Source organism: Saccostrea echinata, unplaced genomic scaffold (assembly GCF_033153115.1).
Source record: "Saccostrea echinata isolate AGI-Se365-2 ecotype Australia unplaced genomic scaffold, CSIRO_AGI_Sech_v1 ptg000054l, whole genome shotgun sequence".
Taxonomy (NCBI): domain Eukaryota; kingdom Metazoa; phylum Mollusca; class Bivalvia; order Ostreida; family Ostreidae; genus Saccostrea; species Saccostrea echinata.
In genome coordinates this window covers 15,580,474-15,602,338 of record NW_026889803.1, presented here as the reverse complement: position 1 = coordinate 15,602,338, position 21,865 = coordinate 15,580,474, and the positions used below count along the sequence as shown (strand labels likewise).

General features: G+C 31.7%; 1 protein-coding gene across 3 annotated transcripts; it reads right to left on the bottom strand.

The window, feature by feature from the left end:
• Positions 1 to 815: 815 nt before the first annotated feature.
• On the bottom strand, positions 816 to 21,018 carry LOC133205802 (small conductance calcium-activated potassium channel protein 2-like). Of its 3 annotated transcripts, none has more exons than XM_061341682.1 (2): positions 20,916 to 21,018; positions 816 to 3,130 (listed from the first exon to the last, which is right to left on the bottom strand). In XM_061341682.1, the coding sequence occupies exons 1-2, from the start codon at positions 20,988 to 20,990 to the stop codon at positions 1,754 to 1,756; spliced, it is 1,452 nt and encodes a 483-aa protein (XP_061197666.1). In that variant the 5' UTR covers positions 20,991 to 21,018; the 3' UTR covers positions 816 to 1,753. The 3 variants fall into 3 exon arrangements, with proteins under 3 accessions (XP_061197666.1, XP_061197668.1, XP_061197667.1); XM_061341684.1 differs by lacking the exon at positions 20,916 to 21,018 and adding an exon at positions 9,310 to 9,407; XM_061341683.1 differs by lacking the exon at positions 20,916 to 21,018 and adding an exon at positions 8,093 to 8,158.
• Between the last annotated feature and the right edge of the window lie 847 nt (positions 21,019 to 21,865).

Below are 21,865 nucleotides of genomic sequence, written 5' to 3'. Positions count from 1 at the left end.
ATGCATTACTATTCACATAATGGTCTACGTCCAGTGGTTTGATTTTTAAAAGCTTCCGTTGTAGGTATAATTATGTTGACTGGAATATAACTCAACTATAAAATTACTTTTAAAAAATGATATAATTACAAACATTTGTAAGCATGAATGGCATAATGACATAAAAACATTATAGGCTTTTTCCATCATAAAACCCCGCAGAATTAAACGGTTTTTGTTTGAATGAAATTTTGAAGTATTGGTCTTTGAAAAAGTGTTCAAAATCTTAGAGCTGGTTGTAGCTATTAAATATGAAGCCAAACCACAATACGACGGAAACAATTCGGAAATCGCGCTTCGTGTTGTTTTATATTATCTTTTGATGTGCAGGAAGCGACATTTTGTATACAGTTGATAATAATAATTCTATGGTGTCACATATGTTAGCATCTAATGATAATAAAACAATCAGATCTTGCGCATGACTGACCAAATAACCTTTGGATATATATTTTTCTTTCTATGTATGACGCGTTGATTTGTAGAGCATGCTAAGGTGAAACAATCCATGTTGTAATGATATTTCCATGTTCTTCCTAAAAGAATCTCTTGGACATGATCTATTAAAGCTATTTATGGATTTTGTCAGTAAGCAACATATTTTTTTCAAATCCATCATTTTTAAAAGTAACATTGTACATACTTTCAATCCTTGATTTCGTCCAATAGCTTTTATGTTTTGAATCAACGTTAATTTATTCCTTGAAAGGTACTTGAATACAGCAATTCTTTACATACACATGATCATTGTAGGGAATTCTGGACATTTTCCCATATTTTTTTTAAAATACTATATTATATTTAACTAATATCAATGTATTCAAAGAGTACTTGGGAAAAAATCTTCATGTCATTTTAATTTTAAAAAATAATCCATGTTTTTTGTTTAATTGGTGAATGGTGTTTGAAAATCCTTTTTATTTGTTTATTTTCTGGAATTTATTGGAAAAAAAACCTTGTTTTGGGAGGGAGGCTACTTACACAAGTATCATTAAAGTACATTGTTCCATCTATTCTCTATGTCACCAGTCCTATCCACTAGCTTTTCATAGTAGCTTACTATCAAATGAAGAATGGAAATTAAAAAAGTCTTGTCGATGTATATTTTCTACATTTTTGTATTTTTAGCTCGCCACATATTTGGTTCTGATAATAGTGCAAACTAATACACCAGCGCAGTGTGATTGTCATAGTATTATGACTTTCAGCAACAAACTATAATATTCCATCTATTAACGTGTATGTAAATGATCAGATCATTTATATATTTGAATTGTTATATGAGGTTACATGTATTACAGAATGTTTTGTTGATATCTCGCGTAGCTACAGTTGTGAGACTTTTTCAGTTTCTTTTTTTGAAAGAACTAATTCAAAAAAGTTCTATGACCAAAGATATCACATTCTTGTTCAGTTCATATACAGTAACTGAAACTTGACATTGAGCTTGATATAAATAAATAAATACGTGTTTGAATGATCAATTTTGTCAGCTGGTCGTATTCAGGCTTTTCGTAGGCATTAAGATTCTAATGTCTATTACCCGAAACAGGAGCTCGAGTGTTGCACTAAAAGATGCTTCAGCTTGGTTGTTAGTAAAGTCAGCCATTGCATTCTTAAACCTACAATCTAGACATCTCTACCGCCACCCAGTAAGTATTTAGTAATGTATAATGTCACATGGCATGTCACGTGGCATAGGATCACGTGGTCATCATCTTACAACTGTATTATACACGGCTTCCATTTTGGCTTGTAGATCTTTTATCGTCGAGTCTATTTCTGTCATTTTCATTTTAAGTTCAGATTGAGTGTCTTGGAGCGTTTCTGATAATTCTACAATGTCATTAACACTCTTTGCAATTTCAATAAAACCGATAGCAGTTTCTCCTATAGAGGCCTTCTCATTTTTAGCTTCTTTCATTGCAGCTATTGCTTGCAGCAACTTCCCGTGTAATCGAATTCGTTTTCTTCCATTGTTCTCATTATTTTTCCTCATTCTCCATAGCTGCAGTACATACTTAATCGTGTCAGCTGCGGCGATTTTCCGCTCCTTGTCCAATTGTGCCCTGGTGACAAAATTGTGGACGTATTTCTCTGCGCGTGATTGCTCCAATTTCTGCGCAAGAACAGCGACAAGTAGGGCCGTTGTTCCGACGCCCATTAAACCTGTTGCTACGGAAACAAATCTTCCGCAGTAACTGTTGGGATAAGTGTCTCCATAACCCACAGTTAAGAAAGTTATTGCAATCATCCACATATCATTAAAGAAATTTGAATTTTTGGCATCTGGGTGGTAGTATGCTTCACATGTTCGCATGGCCCAAGAATTTACGACCAAAATGGCCAGCATTATGACGACTAATACTGTTCCTGGCATCGAAGACATCAGTGCCTTGAATACAAATGTTGAATTTATCTTAACCTTATTTAGAGCGCCAAGGCTCTGTGTTGCCGTGCTTGTTAATAGTTTGCTATGAACTACCATGAATTTACTGAGCAAATATACTCGCATAAGCATGAGAATTGATAAAATGGCGTCGATTGAAACTTCTCTAGTTTTTCCATCCGGATCAATTGCAGAAACTGATATGTTTCCCGGTATAGGATGTATGATGCACACCGCCAATTCAAGTAATACTTTTAAGTATGTCCATGGAAAGTTGACGGCCAGCCTCCAATCTTCTAGGCTATTATCCGTCATACAAAGTTGTATACCAGTCACATGGTATCCAATTACACCAATCAAAAGAAAAACCGTAGAGACAGAAATACACGACTTGAGGACGATGGACGTGATAGAAGACTTAGTAATCACACCTTGGAAAAATAATTCAGTCTCTACGAGCATAAGCACAATTCCTAAAACAGCGAAAGTGAACTCTAGATTAACAATGATTGTCCTATAGCGCAGTAAAACCTTCCTTCTACTAAGACGGTAGCTGATATTATCAAACTTTGACGTCATGACTGAAGTTCCAGTGACTGTACTTTGTCCGTCGTCCTCTACGTATTTTGAGTACTTCCCGTTGCGCCTGTTTACTAGAGGTATTCCTGGGTCTTCCAACACTGTGTTGCCACTCATTCTATTCTATAAAATCAGAAAAAAGTATTTCTTTTTAAATTAGAAGACTGATATTGATATTTGTAAAAGAAAAATGAGTAAATAAAAAATAAAGTTTTCCGATTGTAAAAAATGGAAGGCATTACATATTATTCATACTTTGTTCATATTTTATTCTAACTAATTGTCTTTTATTGTCCTTACATCAATAAAATACATTCATGTATTGAAAGTAAACTGGGGTTTGAAGTTTTCCAGTAATAAGCTACGCTTTATTTACATGAATCTCTTTCGTTGTGATTTCCAGAACCCAATTATATATTTTCCTAGATATAATTATTTTTTCTTTCACTAGCAGACTTGATATGAAGTAAATCTGACTATTTTTGCAACTTTATTCCTAGAAGAAGAATAAATCGGTAAAAGTTGTCACAAATAAGGAAACTCTAAGCCGATTATGTTTCATCGGTAACGATTCTCTAATAAAATCAATATCTCATTTCACCGAAAAGTCAAACTAATTGCTGATTTGTATGCACTGTATGACTTTTTATAACATTCTATTTCTCCTTGATTGAAATTATTCCGACAGCATGAGGCTACAATTTAAAAAAAAAAAAATAATATATGAGAACGACTGGAGCTATAAAACTAGTTAATATTGAATGTGCAATTATTTTGTTCTACAGCTTTTACTTGCATGCGAACATTGCTGGCTTAAGGACTATATAAATATATAAATATTTTTATATAAAATATATAAAAAGGCAGGCAGGTAGTGTAAATAGAGGATATTCAATGTTTTGTTGTTGGATATGGAATTTATTTCACGAGTGGGACAGGATTTTTTTTATACTTTCACGAGTGCGAAGCACGAGTGAAACCATCAAAAAATCATGTCTCATGAGTAAAATGAATTCCATATCCAACTACAAAATATTGAATTTTCTGTTTATTACATTTTCTTTGACTTTTCTTTGCATCCGTCTTTTTATATAACACAATGTTATAGACTGTGATGTCATAGTTGAGCGGTAGAGACGTCATAGCTTAGCAATTGTGAGATTGAAAACATTGGAACGTGGATTTTAGCAATATATTTCGGAGGAAATTTACAGTTTTAGTCTCTATCAACATGGTTTAGTTACTATCTCTATCTTATGATAGGCCAGAAATCATTTTACTTACTTAGATATCCTTTCACACTGTGACAGAATATCATTTTGGTTTCCTTTCACACTGTGAGAGAATATCACTTTTATTCAATAAATAAATATCAGTATTTCACTATTGAAAATGTAATAGATAAATTTATACTTAACAAAAGGGATAGGCAACACAAGTACTGAAAATAATCTTCAAATATACTTTGTTCCCATTTTTTAACATTACATATTCTTAGCATATTAAAATTGCTATTTATAAACTCATTGCTGTCTTCAATACAACGACCGAACTGAGTCATTCGGGCTCATTCTCTTTAGAATTCTGTCAATCTCTGATAATAACACTAAAACATACCGTGATTTTGATTTTTTCAACGTTAATGATACATTTTCAATTCCAAAGTACAGATTTCTCAAAAAAAAGGTGCCAGATTTCCATTTGTTTTTTTCTTTATCAAAGACTTTTCTTAACCTTTTTCGGAAATAAGAATTTTTCTTTTAAAAGAATTAAACAATAATATTCCTTTTCTTACTCAATTGATTTCTTCCTTTGTGACAATATATACCCGGTATATTAATAGATAATAAACTTTGATAAAGCAGAGCTACCTCCCAACTAATTTCAAAATATTTTTGTGTCTTATTATACTTATGCAAGAAGTTTATGTGGTTAAAAATAAAATAAAAAGTTCGAATTAATTTTTTTTTTCAAAACTACACACATATTTTTGTTCAGCTTACATATTCTATGGATTTATAAATCTTGATCAAATTCAATATATCAACTTTTATACATGGTTTATATAACACTTTCATATTGTTAATTTACTATGGGTGTCAGTTTTTAGAGGCATTTTCATAAGAACGGAAAATGCATCAATTTGCAGAAAATGATATGAATGAATATTTTACTACAAAAATTTTATAGTTTGCGAGCAACTTAAATCACATCTTTTCTTTGTACCATTTACAAATAGTACTAAGCTATGTTGATTAGGCATTAAATATGCCTATGTTCTCAATTTTAGACATTGATTAAGAAAATAGAGCAAACGTAATAAATTCTCAAAATACACATGTAGGAACATGTTATGTTTAACTTTAAAAGTCGTGGAAAACATCTCAATTTTATGCAAAATTCGCTTTTCATATTGTTTCACTTAGTTTTCCATCATGCATAATAGAAAATAATATTTTTATGTTGTCACTTTTGTTGTCTAATATATTAAACTACCAAACAAAAACGTGATGCCAGAAAGCATTGGCCAGGTACGTTATCAATATATGTGTTTGCAGAAGGGAGAAGAATTGATTGTGCTCAACAATTGTTCCCCGAGGAAAACAAAAGTTTTCAAGAGTCTATGACGCACGAAGAAGTTCTTGGAAGAGACACCAATCAGCATTAAAAGTTGCTCTCTACGGAGAGGAACTCTTACGTCGAAGAAAACACCCTGTACCAAACCGTACAATAACAACGTCTTCAAAGGTATGAGCTATATATAGGACCAAGAATTGATTAGCCACAACCAATCTGGCACTTGTCTCAAATTTTTAAGTAAGTTCCTAAGGATTGATTTTGAAAGAACGATTATCAAACAATAGAATAGATTTTCCAGTAACACCGTTTACACTTTTGTTTTGAGTGCTATGTAACTAGTAATTTTGAAACAGATAATTGATTTTGCATCAGTTTTCAAAACTTAATGCATTGTACATGTCATTTGATAAACCAATGGACAAGTCATTCATTACACATTTCAAAACTAGGCATTTATGTTTGTTAATAAATTACCAATCATTCATAGAGGGAATAAAAAAAGGAGACTTACGATAAAAAGAAAACAAGGTTCAAAACATTGTTTGTATTCTCTTCTTCACAAAAATATGATCGTAATTAAAAGGTTATTTTAACCACTCGTAACTTTTTAACATTTTAAAAATGCTTGTTGATGTAAGAATCCGTCATTTTTGACGAACTTTAGAGGTTTGATCATTATAACCGAAAGAATTGCATATGCATAGCTCCAATATAGGATCGTAGATAGGGATCATGATGTATCAAATTACCAAACAAACAAAGCATCTGTTGAATACATTTATGAGATGGTTAATAGATTTTGGTGTCTAGGGGGACATCTCATCCCTGGTTAACATCCCCCAGGTCAACTATTCAGTGACAGAAGCAATTTCTGGAATATTTTAGTGACATAGGACCACAATACATGCTTCTGATGACCAGGAAGGAGAGAAAATTGAGGAGTTTAGCTGATACTCTTCATATCCTAACAATAAAGGGAATGTTTAGATCAACCACCAACAAATCTTCGACCCGTAGAGATCACGCTCCATTTTCAGAAGAGACTGTTCATAAAATACTTTTTATCATCGTTGTAAATCATTTAGATGATATCATATGGACTGGCCTTCTTACAGCATTGAAATAAAAAATTTACTACTGATACGACTTATTTTTTATCTTAAACGAGAGTATCGTATCTTAGTAAACAAATTTAATTAACATCAATGTCAGAGAAATGTTATTTCACAAGTAAAGTGCTCCCATCGTTTACTTCCTGGTAAGACCTCGGGAAATGCACACCAAAGCTTTAGTTGATTTGAGATATACTTCGATTACTTTCTGCTGTTTGATAAACAGGTGTGCCCCTCAGAATGCTTGGGTAGCTGAAATTTTGGTGAAAAACATTGAACGTTAATTTCATTTTTTTTTATTTGTAATTTTTTTTTATTTGTACATGTACATGAATTAGACGCTTGAACTTGTAACTCTGAAAACAGAGTAACAGTTTGATATGTCTGTGTTACTTTTGTGACTATCTATGCCTTAGCCTAGCCTACAAGACAAACTGTCTGGAACAAAGCTAAGATTCCACACAAGGTCATTTTTATAATCTTAACCAAGAATGTTTCTCTGTTCCTGACTTCAATAAAAATATACATGTACTGTTATAGCCATATTTCTCAACATAAAATCTTTAAGGAATCATCAAGAAATTCAATCTCATTAAAAGAAATATACTTTTATATCTTCGGTTTGAAATACATAATTAAAATTCAGTTTTAATTACAAAATAACTTCTATTCAAGGCTTTTGCCTTTTAAAAAATTTATATAGCCCTTAATTTCCCCATTCTCATGGCCACGATATACAGATAATGTATAGAAGTAAACCGTTAAACCAGTAACCATAATAATGTCTTAATTTTATTTCCTTTTATTTCCATTTCTTTTGGGTATGTCTTAACTTGAATTTGGCTAATTATAGAAGCCAGTTCATTCTTTACTGCTGCTTAAGTTCTTTTCGAAATGAAGATTATAAACACAGCAAGATTACACTACAAGAAACAGGCTGGAATCAGGTATTGTCTTTGTAGAATGGAAGAAAAAGATTAGATTGCATTCCATCGATTACTTTTTTCTATATACCTCAAAAATATTAGAACTGATTTACAAACAATTTAATAGGGAATTTTAATTAATGAATCACAAGGGAAATAATGTACGATTCTCTTTAATGTATTGTTAATTACTACATTCCTCTCCATTTTTTGTTTGTCTTGAACAAATGTTTTATAAATGTATTTTTCAATTGATTATCTATTACAGTTATTGATCATCTTCAAAATTTTAAATCTTAACTTTATTAATTTCTTTTAAATCCTTGAATTTTATTATTTTCTTTACAATTAAGCAGAGAGAGAGAGAGAGAGATTTCAATGAAAAAAAACGTGTTCAGATTCATTTTTGCATTCAAAATTTAACTAACTTTTAAATTAATCTAATCTTCTGAAATAAGTTTACTTACTATAGCCGATCTGACCACCTCCCTTATCCTAAGTCGAGTATCCAAATATTTCTCCATATTTAAAAAAATCTAACACTGATCAACGTAGTAGCCAACGTAGTAGCCAAATTTTTATGAAATCACTGCTTAATGTTATCCAAATACTAATACAAAGAGTCTTCAGCCTCGTGGAATATTAAATAGAGAGGCCCTCTTTCCTAAAGGCTTTGATTGAACGCCTGCTGGTCCCAGGAAAATCATATGTAAAATTCGATAAAACGTCTATACCATAAATAGACTAGTATATGAAAACAACTGTTCAAAACTGGAAAGCAGTCGTTGAATTGATACTTCCATTCTTTAATCTCAGATCAATACTTGTGTTTTCCTCTATTAAGTAAAACTTTTCGCCATTGATTTACACCTTCAAGTGTCTTGCAACAATGTCCAATAGCTGTTTATTGAACACAACATATTTTAAAAACATGATTTTTTTTTCTTTTAAAAACTGGTTACAAATGAAGATTCCGCAATCTTCGCACAATGTCAAAACTAGGAAGTCCGTTATGAAAGTAAAATACCCCAATTAAAATAAAACACAATCAAGACAAAACGATCCGATATTTAAGTATTTGATGTTATAGAAGCTTTGTTATGAACTGACTTTTATCTTTAAACCCTGGCTTATTAGAAATGGACTTGCGATCGAATCCATTAATGAAACTAGAAAAAGTGGGAATAATTTTAAAACTCTGTGCAAACACATCGATCGTCAACAGAAAGCATGCAGGTTAATAGTCTGCACACAAAAGGACACTCGTGGAACCATTCTGAAGAGCAAGGGGGCTAAATCAATTAGGCAGTGTCCATAATTACGTAAAAAAATTAAATTGACAAGAAGTTCCTTGAGTGGAAGATTAGGATGGCCAAGTAAACACCCACGCAATGACGATGGGAAGCACTTTAATGTCTCAAAAGAGTTGTGGCCAGCAATACTTACGAACAACTTTTGAAACTGGGTTCAAATTTGGAGGGCAAGGAGAAAGTTCGGACTAACAGTACATTTTCTTTCTGTTCTTTCTTGCTATTTCTTTCAATTATTCCTTCTTTTTTTTTTTCTTTCAAACATTATAGAGAATTTATTATTTATCGACAATTTTTTCAGCAGATAAAGAATATTCCAAATAAATCCTTCCATGAAGAAGGTTTAAAAGGATGTGCTATTAAAGTGAACATACCGTATCAGAGGGAGGTTTTGTGATATCTCCATTCATACTGAATGCAGAATCCAATAATTCTACAAGTAAACCGGCAGAGATTAGAGGAGGCAATACCCACAGTGGCGAAACTTGTTGGACAAGATAGCAGTATGTACTTACTACGCCCTTTATAGGTAAAATGATGAGGGAAGCTGAAGGCAAATGAGATTTGACATTAAGCAAAAGATTTGTAAGGTTCCCAAAGGGACAGCATTATTAAACCTTTTGAAATTAAATTAAATTGTTCGATCTTTAATATCTCTACGATTTGTTAAAGATAAGTACTTCATATGTGTGAAGTGTTACGGGTATTGAAAGAGTGTTGTATATTTATTATGGAAGTAAACTTTATTACATAACATTGCATTCTTCAAGACTTTTAATCTTGTTATAATCATTAAACAGATATAGGAGCTAAAAACGTATATGTACTAAATTTTACAAACGGTTCAAGAATTTCCATTAAAATACCAGAGAAATTCCTATCGGCAGCTAAACGTATTAATTCAAATAATTACAGTCAGAAATATAAACTATGAAAATTGTAATACCGTGCAGGGCCCCAATCAATCTATAAATACATTAATCTAGCAACAAAGGAAGCCAAGGTTTCTTTTTAGAATCCATATCGCAGCAGATGTGACCAAATCTCCTCATAACAAACTATACATAGCAATCGTCGCTGAAATCGTCCATCTAAGGTGTCATATGCTAGCCCTTTGCTTGATTACAGTTGTGTGTTTTCAAGGCAACGCGTAAACTATCATTGAAGTTTTCATATATTCAATATTCGTAAATGACGTCAAGGTCTAGTCGATTGGCATTAAACTTGATAAAACACGACACGATAAACAAGCGTCATCTTTTTTGCAGGCTTTATGAATAATCGTTCCTCAAAAGAATTCTCTTGGGATGTCTTCAGCCCAAGAAGGTATTGAAACAGAAGTACATTGTAAATTAAAAAAAAAATTACCCATATTATTCATATTTTACCAAATCACATTTTTATGTTTGATATATCTATGGTGTTCAGTAACTTTGGAAAAGTAATAAAACCTATTACTCTACTTTTTCCTTTCGTTTACCTGTAATGAATTTAAAATAACAAAGTCAGGTGCAACTGACCTCAGGATTTCGCCTCTTGCGATTGGAAAACGTAAAATCACATAAAACCACAATTAAAGCAACCTTACTATTGCACGAAGTGATACGCAGGTTCCTCTAAATATTTTATGTCTGATAATAACACAATCCAAAAAGCAAACTGACATAAAACCCACAATTTCTTGTGCACACATTCCTATCTGTTCTGGTTATTCCCCTCTAGAAACGGATAAAGAATGCCTCCACCCCCACACTTATAACAATTAAAAAGTCATAAATAAGAGATACATTCATTGCTAATTGTAGAAAAATCGACACCGAATGCTTACTTATGTATGGATATTGGAATTCTATCCCTAATAAAGCGCTTCTGGTGTAATATAAATGTGTAATATGTTACCAATTGAATTCCCTGGGTCATGATAGCAATAGCTACGGTTACTAATTTGTGCGATCTTTCAAATCATTATTAACTGTATCCGTGATACTGTTGCTGATTTAATTTAAATATATATCAGAGGAATATAATTGTACTACATGAATTAAAATCCTTGAAGAGTACAATGTGAAAACTTCACACAGATTTGAAGAGATTTTTTTATCAATATTGATGGTGAATAAAACATTACTTAGAGGTTTCCCTTCGTAAATCCAGTAAACATTTTGACAATATATACATCCACGTTTTATTGGTAGAAAATTTAAATAAACAAGAGCCCCAAAGGGTATAATTAAACACTGTAAGTGACCCATAGCAGTATAATGTGAAACAAAATAAACTGATATGTGAAGCTTTGTTGCCTAAAAGAAAGAGAAATAGGGTGATCAGGATAAACGAAATAATTAGTCTTGTACTCACTAACAAATCTTAAAGTAGATATATTTACTTGTCTGTACTTGCCCTCATTTGTCACTAACACCATGAAGACAAATAGTAATGCTTTTGCAATGTTAGTAAACCCAGTTCTTTCCTTCTCTCATTGGCCTCTCTTAGTCTTTGAAGAACATTTATGTATCACAATAATTTATATTTGTTTCTTTTTTATTAATCTATAATTTAACAAGTCTACCTAACCATTAAAACTACGAAAGTACTTTTTGCATTATATATTATTAAAATTCTTGTAAAATTCTCTTATCAAAATTGACATTTCAATTACATTTTTACAGTGATTATTTATCAAAAGTGAATAGCAAATGGGAACTTCTCTCAGTAGGCTACATATTAATAGAGCCATGCCCAGCACCAGAACTTCTGACTAAGTGGTCCAGAATATCAAAAAATCTGGTAAAAATACCCTTGCTTAAAACAACTTTGTACTCTGTTTGCCTCCTAGATGCCCAGGAGCAAAGAAGAAGATTTTCAAAAGAAATAATGCATTTTCACTATTGATTCAACACAACCCTATCCTAATACCAGAACCCCTGACACAGGGACCATGAAATTCACAATTTCGAAAGAAGAACACTTACTATTCATAACTATTTACTTATTTGAAGAACATTTTCAAAGAATTGATGTAGTTTTACTATAGAGACAATAGAGCCCCACCCTTACATCAGAACCCCTGGCCCTGGGACCATAAATTTTACAATTTTGGTAGAAGGTTCAATGCTTATTATAATCATGCAAACAGTTTGACTGCTTGATGTCCAGGGGTAAAGAAGATTTTTAAAGATTGCATTAATTTTGATGGTTTTAGTCCCACCCCTCGGCCCCTCAAAACTTTTGTTTCCCTTCACCCATAGATGTCATATGCCAAAATTGGTTGAAACTGGTTCAGCTGTTTCAGAGAAGAGGTCTAATATGTTAAAATGTTAACGCTCGCCGAACGACGACAGACAAAAACAGATAGCAATTGATCATCTGAGTGACTCGGGTGACCTAAAGAGCAATACAGCTGATGCTTCAAGATAAAACAAAGAAGAACAAGACGCATTCTTAGAATTTTGCATTGGGTCATCTATATAGAATTGTTTGTTTGCCTTCTCCCGACCGACTGACTAAAAACTGCCAGACTCAAAACTTTTTTAAACCTCCAGGAAACAATTATTTTTTTTTATTCATTGATAACTACTTTAACTTCACGTTTGCATGTTTTTTTTAATAATCAAAAAAAGTCTGCCCCTACTTACATACCAGAGGGCAAGCAAACATTTTTTTTTAAAGATGGCCTTGCCAATTTTTTCTTCTGTTATTTATAATTTATACACATTGTTCAGGACAGAAATGCATGATCATATTCGATTACGACTCACTATTTGTTATAATTGCAAATACATTTATGTATTTAAGTACGACTACTATATACTTATAGCAAAAGACAGGAAGTTTTCTGTGGTATAAATCGAGACGTCATTTTACTCTGAACAAGAAGTACGAATGTTGAAGGCGGGATAAAAACAAATAATTAAAGTAATGTGATTTTTTCACCCACTTACAGCCTAACTTCGCAACATGACTCCTTATTCCATTATCCAGATTCTATACAAGTTGAATGCCAAATCTAATGGTTAAATAAACAATCAACGGGCAACACAAAACCCTGTCAACATATGGTATTGACCGGATGGTATTATTTTAATGTAAGATGATAAATTCGGTCATATATAATATGAAAGGGTAAAAGAAGAGTGGACAATATTGTGTGCAATATTGTGCCCTTCGAAATAAATTTCTTTTTCTGAAAGAAATCAAAATGACTAAAATATCATTCAATAATGAAATAGGTTGTCAAAAAAAAAAAAAAAAAAATAGAAATTATTATTTTTACTTGTTTGAATGAAAAACTAACGTTTGGTAAATTCACTACACATCAAATACCCCCTTGTTTCCAAACATGATAACAGCTGTATAATTCACTCAAATTAAGGTTCCTGGACTCGTATTATAAAAATGTACAGAAAACTGATTTTTTTTTTTAAATTTTAGTTAAAAACCGCGGTTTTAAAAATTTAGCAAGTCGTATTTTAAAAGAAAATTAATCTTAAGAGTTCAATATTGACTTACAAAATTGCAGGGTAAATGTTACTCAATGAATTTTTTGCTCCAGAGCAAAGTGTTAACATTGAGAGGAATCGCTGTTGGAGCCATTTTGAATTGCCATAAAATTTCGTTTATCGAATGCTTATGATGAAGGTGTCACTAAAATTCTGATAACTTTCATTTTTGTCAACAGTATGCTTTGCATACTAGAATATAAGTTTGCCTTAACTAGAAGAAGAAATGTATATGTAGCATTAAAACACCAAAATGCACGTGAGCTGAAATCCGATCTGTTAAGGTTTTAAGTGTTGTTGTTTTTTTCCCAACGAAATAAAGCAAGAATTATAATATGTATCCATATATACATGTAGAATTAGAATATGGATCCATATAACCAATTATATAATCAAACAGAATACAAGAGTATGCATGTTGTGTGCTAAATTCAGAATGCTCAAAGCACTGCACATTGAATTTCAGTGTTTATGCAGTCAGAGTGATTTCCCTTGGATTTAAAGAATCATAAACAGAAATCTACAATGAATGAAGCAATTCGAAATGTATACATGTCCGACGTATTTTTAGCATTATAGATAAAGTAATTGAATACATTATTTGCATGCATTTTTAAAATATTAAAAAATAAACAGCAGTGATATCTGATTACTAATACTTTTTTCCTGGTGATGGCATATACTCGTTTTTGAAAATGACGATTTTATTTTCTCAAAGGCAATAAAGGGGTAAAAAATCTTATGAATTTAGTAAGTCGTGAGAATATTGAACATCTCAGTTCAATATAAAAATTGTGAGTTCTTAGCTCTAGAGAGAAAAATTAATTAGATGCATATCATAGAATAAATATTAGTGTGAATAGGACATTTTTACTTCGAAACACTGACAATTTCAGCTGTGAATGAACAGTGAATTAGGGAGGAGTAGGGGGAGTCAAATGTGTTCGTCCATTGATATAAAAAAAAATAATGAAAGTTTATTTCAAGTGAATGGATTAATTACAAATGGAATTTGGATCGTTTCTTTCGCCATTTTGTTATTTATAAAATTAGTAGTGAAATAATAATTTGTATTAAGACAAGCGGAATCTTTTACTTTATTAGCAAATACATTAAATAATGTTTACACTGCATTATGAAATGATACTCATACTTACAACTAAATAAATTGGTCCAAAAAATCTTACCTTTGCCAGGAAACTCGGTATCATTTCTACAATGTGCACGTGTATTTGTTAGATTATGAAATATTTCAAAACAGATTTTATATACTATTTAAGAAAATGAAATTATATACATAGAGTCCATTCCTCCTTCACTCGTGAGCTATAATGTAAAATAATTATAACTCAGCGTAAATCCCAACACATACAGTCATCTAAAGTCTGAAATAATTTTTCAATTGCTCCCCTGCGATTGCAATTGAGATAAGAGTGACGGTATACGACATGTGTTTTCAACAACAAAAATAAGAAACTTTGGAATTCGTTTAAATGGATTTCTATTCAATTACTCTTTTAATGACAAAATAAGAAAGGATTTAAAATGAAATGAAACCTGATATATAAAAAAAGACGTTTGGCTAAGCCTGATACCTGACCTTTTTAAGGGAGAATTGGGGTCTAAAATAAAATTAATAAAATATGTCATTTGAATTTCAAACAAATGGAGTTACCATAAATATAACCCTTTATTCATCACAATATCGTCTCTTTTATTTTTCCTCTTAAAACTACATGCTTAGGATTATTAGAGGTTTTCTTGAGTCGGAGTAAACTTGTAAACATGGACAAGACCTGGCACTGGGGCCATAAAACTTAGATGAGCTCACTTTTGATCTCAGTCTCACTTTTACAAAAGGAATATATAGTGGAAAAGTGAGACTGAGATCAAAAGTGATATGATCTTAGTTTTATGGCCCCGGAGCCAGATCTTTACCAGAAAGATTCAATTTTATGAAGTGGTTTTCTTTATGAATAAGGATTCTGCAATACATGGAAAGCACATTTGTATTACATTTTTTGTATAGTTAATGTAAAAAAGTAAAACAAGAAGTGTGTGAGCCAATGCTCACTATTAATACCCCCGCTCTGATGTGAATATACGCTCTCATGTGAATATACACAAGTTCAGTTAAAGAAATATTGGTACGGACAGGAAGTTGATATCGAATTCGTACAAAAATGAATTCTATCATATGGCATGCCTAAACAAAAAGTGTGATAAAATTTCAAGCATCTGCCTTGAGTAGTTGCTGAGAAAAGTGCAACGAAAATTTGGTACGGACAGACGCACAGATAAATAGGAAGTTGACATCGGATTCGTACAAAAATGAATCCCACCATACGGCATGCCAAAACAAAGAGTGCTAAAATTTCAAGCATCTGATTAGGGTATTTGCTGAGAAAACTGCGACGAAAATTTGTTACGGACAGACAGACAGCTATAGACAGACAGACAAACACACAAGGGGAAAACAGTATATCCCCTCTCCTTCGGAGCGTGGGGTATAATAAAGATCAACAGAGAAACGAAACAAGAGGAAAATGATTTATGCTTAGTATGCATATTTTGCCAAATATTAAACTTGATACAAAGAATGGTAGGTAGAGAAACGTTCATAATTTAAAATTTGAAGATAACGAACAGTGATTAATCTCATATATCCAATAAACCAAACGAATCGTGGACAGGGTAAAACACGGACCCTTGGAAAACTAGAGGTGGGATCATAAGAGATGGCGATTTGTTACTTTGAAAAAAGAAAGCAAAATTCTCTCTTGGCGAAAATGAAAATAAAAGTATTAAGATTCGATTAACCTCCTATTGTCACAAACTCTTAATTTGGAGAGAAAAAAAAATGAGCCCCTCATAACTGAAGGAGCTTACATATTTACTAAGTCCTATAATAGCTGGCATACAGGAAGTCGATGTAGAATTACATGTAATATATTTCCCCAAAATAAAATATGACACTCTAACAGCAACGCTATGACATGAAGGATATATCAGTTTCTCTATCCAGCCACTAAATCGATTCATGGAAACTAATTTACTCACAACACTGCAAGACAACCATGTCTATAACAACTATACTAGCACTGAATTTACGATTCCAATTTGTTCTAAATGAATAGATTCATTGCTTTCACGTCTTGGGCATCTTTTCAAAACCAGCGATTATGAAAAGAAAGGAAATGGGTTTTTTTGGTTCAAGAAGGCCATAAAGTGATTACTAACCTTATCAAAAAAGTATACAGCTAAGATTATGATAAATGCACTATCCATAAAAGTTGCTTAGAACACAGAGTAGATCTTATAATCGTTTTTCTTAATAGACTCGCATTAAATGTTTTTGACATATATTCACTTTGCATTGTTGGGAGAATTGTAAATGTAATCGTAAAATGTCCAATTAACATCTAGAGTTAATATTCGACACTATATAAAGTTAATCGTTATAAAGCCCCTTTTGCAAGCTTTGATGGTAAGAGTTTTGGGACTTACATTTGATACTTATTTTCCAATATCTTACGAATTACAAATACTCGCATAAATAGTAAATTACCGGTATCCCCCAAAATGTTCAAAACATATTAAATGAAAGCTGCAAATACATGTAAGTGTATACTAACTCAAAGAGCTTCAACAAAACAGTAACTCCTCATTAGAAAAAATAGTTTCTATTACAATTATATAACAAATTATGTTTCAACAAGACAGCAACTATCCATTAAAAAATTACCGTATCTACACTATATACAAAATAGGTTTCATAAATATGAATTTTACATTTGTAAAATTGTGCAAATATTAGTAACAACAATAATGCATTTGTGAATGAATTTTCAAATAAAAAGCTTTGAAAATGGAAATATGATCTGGCTATTGGTGTGGCTGTATGCCAAAAAGAAAGGTCAGTGGCGATCTGCAAACTCATTGCAAGATGCAAAAACAGGAGTATAGCATAGGTTTTATGATTGATGACGATATAATAGAATTATATAAAAAGCAATCAGCTATACAATGCTAGGTTAAGCTGTTTTGCTTTATTTTGAAGCTACACATACTTTATTATTCTGCGCACAACTCTCTCACCATTATATAGTCCTAGTGACTACGGAAATATTTTGTTGTAAAGATAGTTTTCCTTTTAATTTTATTTTTTTTAAAAAGTGACATCCCATTACTCGCAAATTTGAATTTTTTCTGTTCTTTGTTTAATGTTTTACAACATTTTTTGTATAATTTGGTTATCTTTCACTGACATTATATATATTCTATGAAGTAGGAACTGGAATAAACATTTTATGCCTTGAGGAAGTTATTATAGAGTTTGTAGATTTACACAGAACACTAAAACAAGGGGGGGGGGTCACAAAGCAAAGCAAGATAAAATTAGACCTGCCATTTTCCGGTCATTTGAGGCCACATATTTTGTTACAGAACTTGGTTCAAAATAATTGATTCAAAATTTAAAGTAGATTATGAGAAATAAGAAATGTTTTGTTACTAGTATATAAGCATATCCCTAAGCAGCGACGTTGAAAATTGTTGCAAACACTCATCTTCGACATACACTGTACCTGCACCCTTCTTAGTAGTTTATGATTTGAAATTTTAGTAAGTCTGCCAGGCTTTTCAATCAGTCAAAATATAATATTGTGACAGCATACAACTTATTATAGCTTTTATTTTTATCATTAAGGTTTTCTGTGAGGTATGGCGTATTTGATAGGTTAGTGCATGTATCAGAAGTTAAAAAGGGGATGTGATAAAGGCCACATTTTCCTAATTTTCAACAGTTTAGGATAATCATTAACATTAAATTCAGACAACCAGCCAATTCCTTTTTCCCGGAAAGTGCCTTAAACAGAAGAGGACAATAGTTTTTCATAGTTGTTATGAAATGGGAACTCTATAATTATATAAAACTAACATGGAAATCTTTCCTTGCTTTAGAAAAAAAAAACTATTTCGCGGATAAGAATTATATTCTGATATTACAAGCAATCAGCGATGAATACATGATAAATTCTAGAGTGAAAATAGAAAAGATTCTAGTTAAACATGTATAATAAAAAAGATTCAAGATGAATAATGCATAAAAATTGTGGGGAAAGCATGCAATAGTTACAGATGGTGTCTTACTGAATAACATAACTTACAGAGCCTCACATCCTGAAAAAATAATAATGTTTTAATTTCACATGTATTCTAGTATGTTTATTTGATAGTGTTTTATTTAAAATGGATATCGGATATTGTAAAGAAAATATACATGAAATGTTAATCTTCTGGGGGTATGAATTTATAGAGCTTCATACCCGCTCTACCTATATAGATCCATGGCATAAATAAATAAGGTTTTTGTTTTGCCATTTAAGAAATATTTTATTTACTGTGCAAAACAAGAAGATCACTTAATTCACTTCTTTTTTCATAAATGAAAATATGTAATTATGGTCAATTAACTCTGGAAAGTCTTGTTACAATTATCTAAAATGCTAAAATCAAATCCCTGTATATATTGCTGTTAAAAACAGACACTTGACGTTTTAAACACAATTCTTCATAAATAAGAAGAAACACATAAAAACCCGTACGTAAGCGTTTGCCTCTAAATGTGTGGATTTTCCCTTTGTATCTGAGTAACTAGTTAAGAAACCACAAAAGTTATTTCATATTTTACATAACTATACAGATATCAAATTAAGCATTAAATGGTTAAGTGAGTATGTTTCCTATATGGGCCTCTTATGTTAATATTTCATTTCATAACTTCATTACCAGTCTGAATTTAAAAATTAGCTAAGTCATAAATGCTGTTGAAATAGGAGTTTTGAAAAGAAAAAAATGTGTAGGAGAGTTTTAAATTGTCGATCATCAATTGGTCTCTTAATTGGACAAAAATTTAAAAAATCCAAAACCTTATTACACATCTACAGAACACCACCAATCTAATTTGGCTACTGCATAAAACGTAAGAAGAATTCTGTTGACATGTTTTACGGGAAATTTTAATTTATTGGCATTGATTGCTCTCATTTATTGGGACCATATATTGGCCCCCTAATGGCCTCCCTATGAAAATCCCAAAACTGTACTGCACATCTACATAATACCACCAATAATGCTCGAAATGATGATTTGTCTACAGCTTAAAATGCAATAGGAGTTTCTTGGAACCAGGTTTTGGTATAGCAAAACCCCAATTAGACCCCAGGGTGAAATTGGAAATTCTGAAACAATAATGCTAATTTAATTTACAGGACATCACAAATCATATTCCTAAAGATGATTTACTTCTCCGCCGAAAATCCCCCCACCCAAAAAAAAAGTAAGGTTCATGATATCAGTATGACTTTTATACTTCATGACAAGTGTTTTAACATGCTTATTATCAAAGTCGGACATCTTATGGTTTAAAGGATACAGACGAAACTGATTCTTGGAAATGCCAAAGGTCAAATATTTTAGGCCTAATTATTGAATGTCTATTGGCAAGCAATAAACAAATAAATATAAACGTCACGACTTTTATTATTCCAACAATGAAAGATGAATTGATTCTAGAAAATTGTTTCAAATGATATACTATGCTGTGACAGACGTACAGACAAATGCTGGGCAAACTGATCCTTTGGTGTTTTTCTGCTTTACAGTGACACAATAAACAGGTCATGATGGTCTTAGTTACAAGTAAATAAGGTGAAAAAGACTGTTTCTAAAATCGTTACTTAAAAATAGTTCAACATAAGCCTCTTTAAAAAATATATATCTATAACAAGCTCCTGAACGTATAAATTCACCAATACTTGAGATAAAACCTCTTCAAAATTATGTGTCATGTTTGTGGAAAGATATGTTTTCTTGTAGTTTATGGAAAAGTTGAATGTCCGCAAGGTGTATCTGTTATATTTCATTTACTCTTTTACATTTCGAAATATTCCTTTCCCTCAATTTAAATAGATTACCAACAGGAGACTAGAGATTTTAGCATTGAATAAAGGAATATTAGTAAACACGTACCAGCATTACAGATGAGTAATGTAAGCTAAATAAGATATAAAATTAAAAGTATAGCTGTGGTAGGATGAATATAATGGGAAAGCTCATAACTTGCGGCAATAAAAATGTCAATATATTAATCTTTAATTAAAGATATGTATTCTAACTCCAGCTGAACGGAGGTTGTGTTTCTTATTGCTCTATACAGCAGGTGTGGATTTTTCTATTAGTAAACTAAACATTGTTTTTTAAAAAAAAATGTTTAAACAGAGTCTATATATGGTGTTTCATTTACTTAATGCAACATTGCATTCATTTTTAACAAAGTGCTGTTTACATATACAATTAATGGCTTTTCTTTCAAAAATAACTATTGTATCTGTAATCCTTTCAAGGTTATGAACCAAAACGTGATACATTGCAAGAAGAATGAAATGGAGATCGCACCCTCATCCAGGATATAAGCTTACCTTTGAGACTGTCCTCAGCTCCAAGTTGGCACTGTTAGAACCTTGTTGAAAACCCAGTGATCCAGAAGAAAACATGACGAAAACTGTTTCTGGGGTACTCAAGTTCGTATTACACCCAACCAGTTCACAGGCACCTGTGCCACGTTAACGCTGATGTCTTCTAATGTGACAAAATTGTGTCAGTGTGTGTAAATTAGTAGAGGGTTCATTGAGAGAGACTTTCTCACTCATTGTTGGTCTTTAAAATTGTTTGGTCATTTTAAAGGGCCCGGTTGTGTACAATTATGCTATATTCTATATTATATTAAAAGGATAAAAACTTTGACATTCTTCAGTTCGTCTGCTACTTTTAACAATACTGTTGTCTTTAGATATTAAAATCTACTTGTCATTATGTGCAATTGCACAAAAGTCTTGAACAATGAGGTGTCTGATATCATTTTTACAAATTGTCACGAAAAGCTAACACTATTTTAATAATGAACATCGTTTTTAAACATTTTCTGTATTTTGAAATTTCTTTTTTTCTCCTACATTTCGAAATAGGTACGTATTCCTTTGTGTTCAAATGAGAAGTGAATATATATCTATTTAAAGTAGCCACCCTCTATTACAAATGTCAGTAAAACCTTAGCAAAATAAACAAGTTGAAATGAAAAGAAAGAGCTGGGAGTCACTTTATTTAGTCGTGACTGATTTTTTTTCTCTCGTTTAAATCAAAGAGGATATCTCTGTCTTTTGTGACCTCTAGTTTAACGTTGATTTCTATAGATTATCTTAAAAAGCAAGATAAACTTAACAATATACGTAAACTGCATTTTTAAGCAGCATGTCAAAATAGTTCAGTTGTATGTTAAATATAAGTTCCATGATACCAAATAACCTATACACAAATACTATTTGTTAACTATAGTAACTATATAGTATCAAAGTTTTTACTATAGTTAATT

Bases quoted from the DNA above. Each gene is read 5' to 3' on its own strand.
- LOC133205802 (XM_061341682.1), bottom strand. From the start codon at position 20,990: ATGTTTTCTTCTGGATCACTGGGTTTTCAACAAGGTTCTAACAGTGCC. The intron at 3,131-20,915 runs GTAAGCTTATAT...CTGATTTTATAG, and splicing joins AGCTGAGGACAGTCTCAAAG to AATAGAATGAGTGGCAACAC.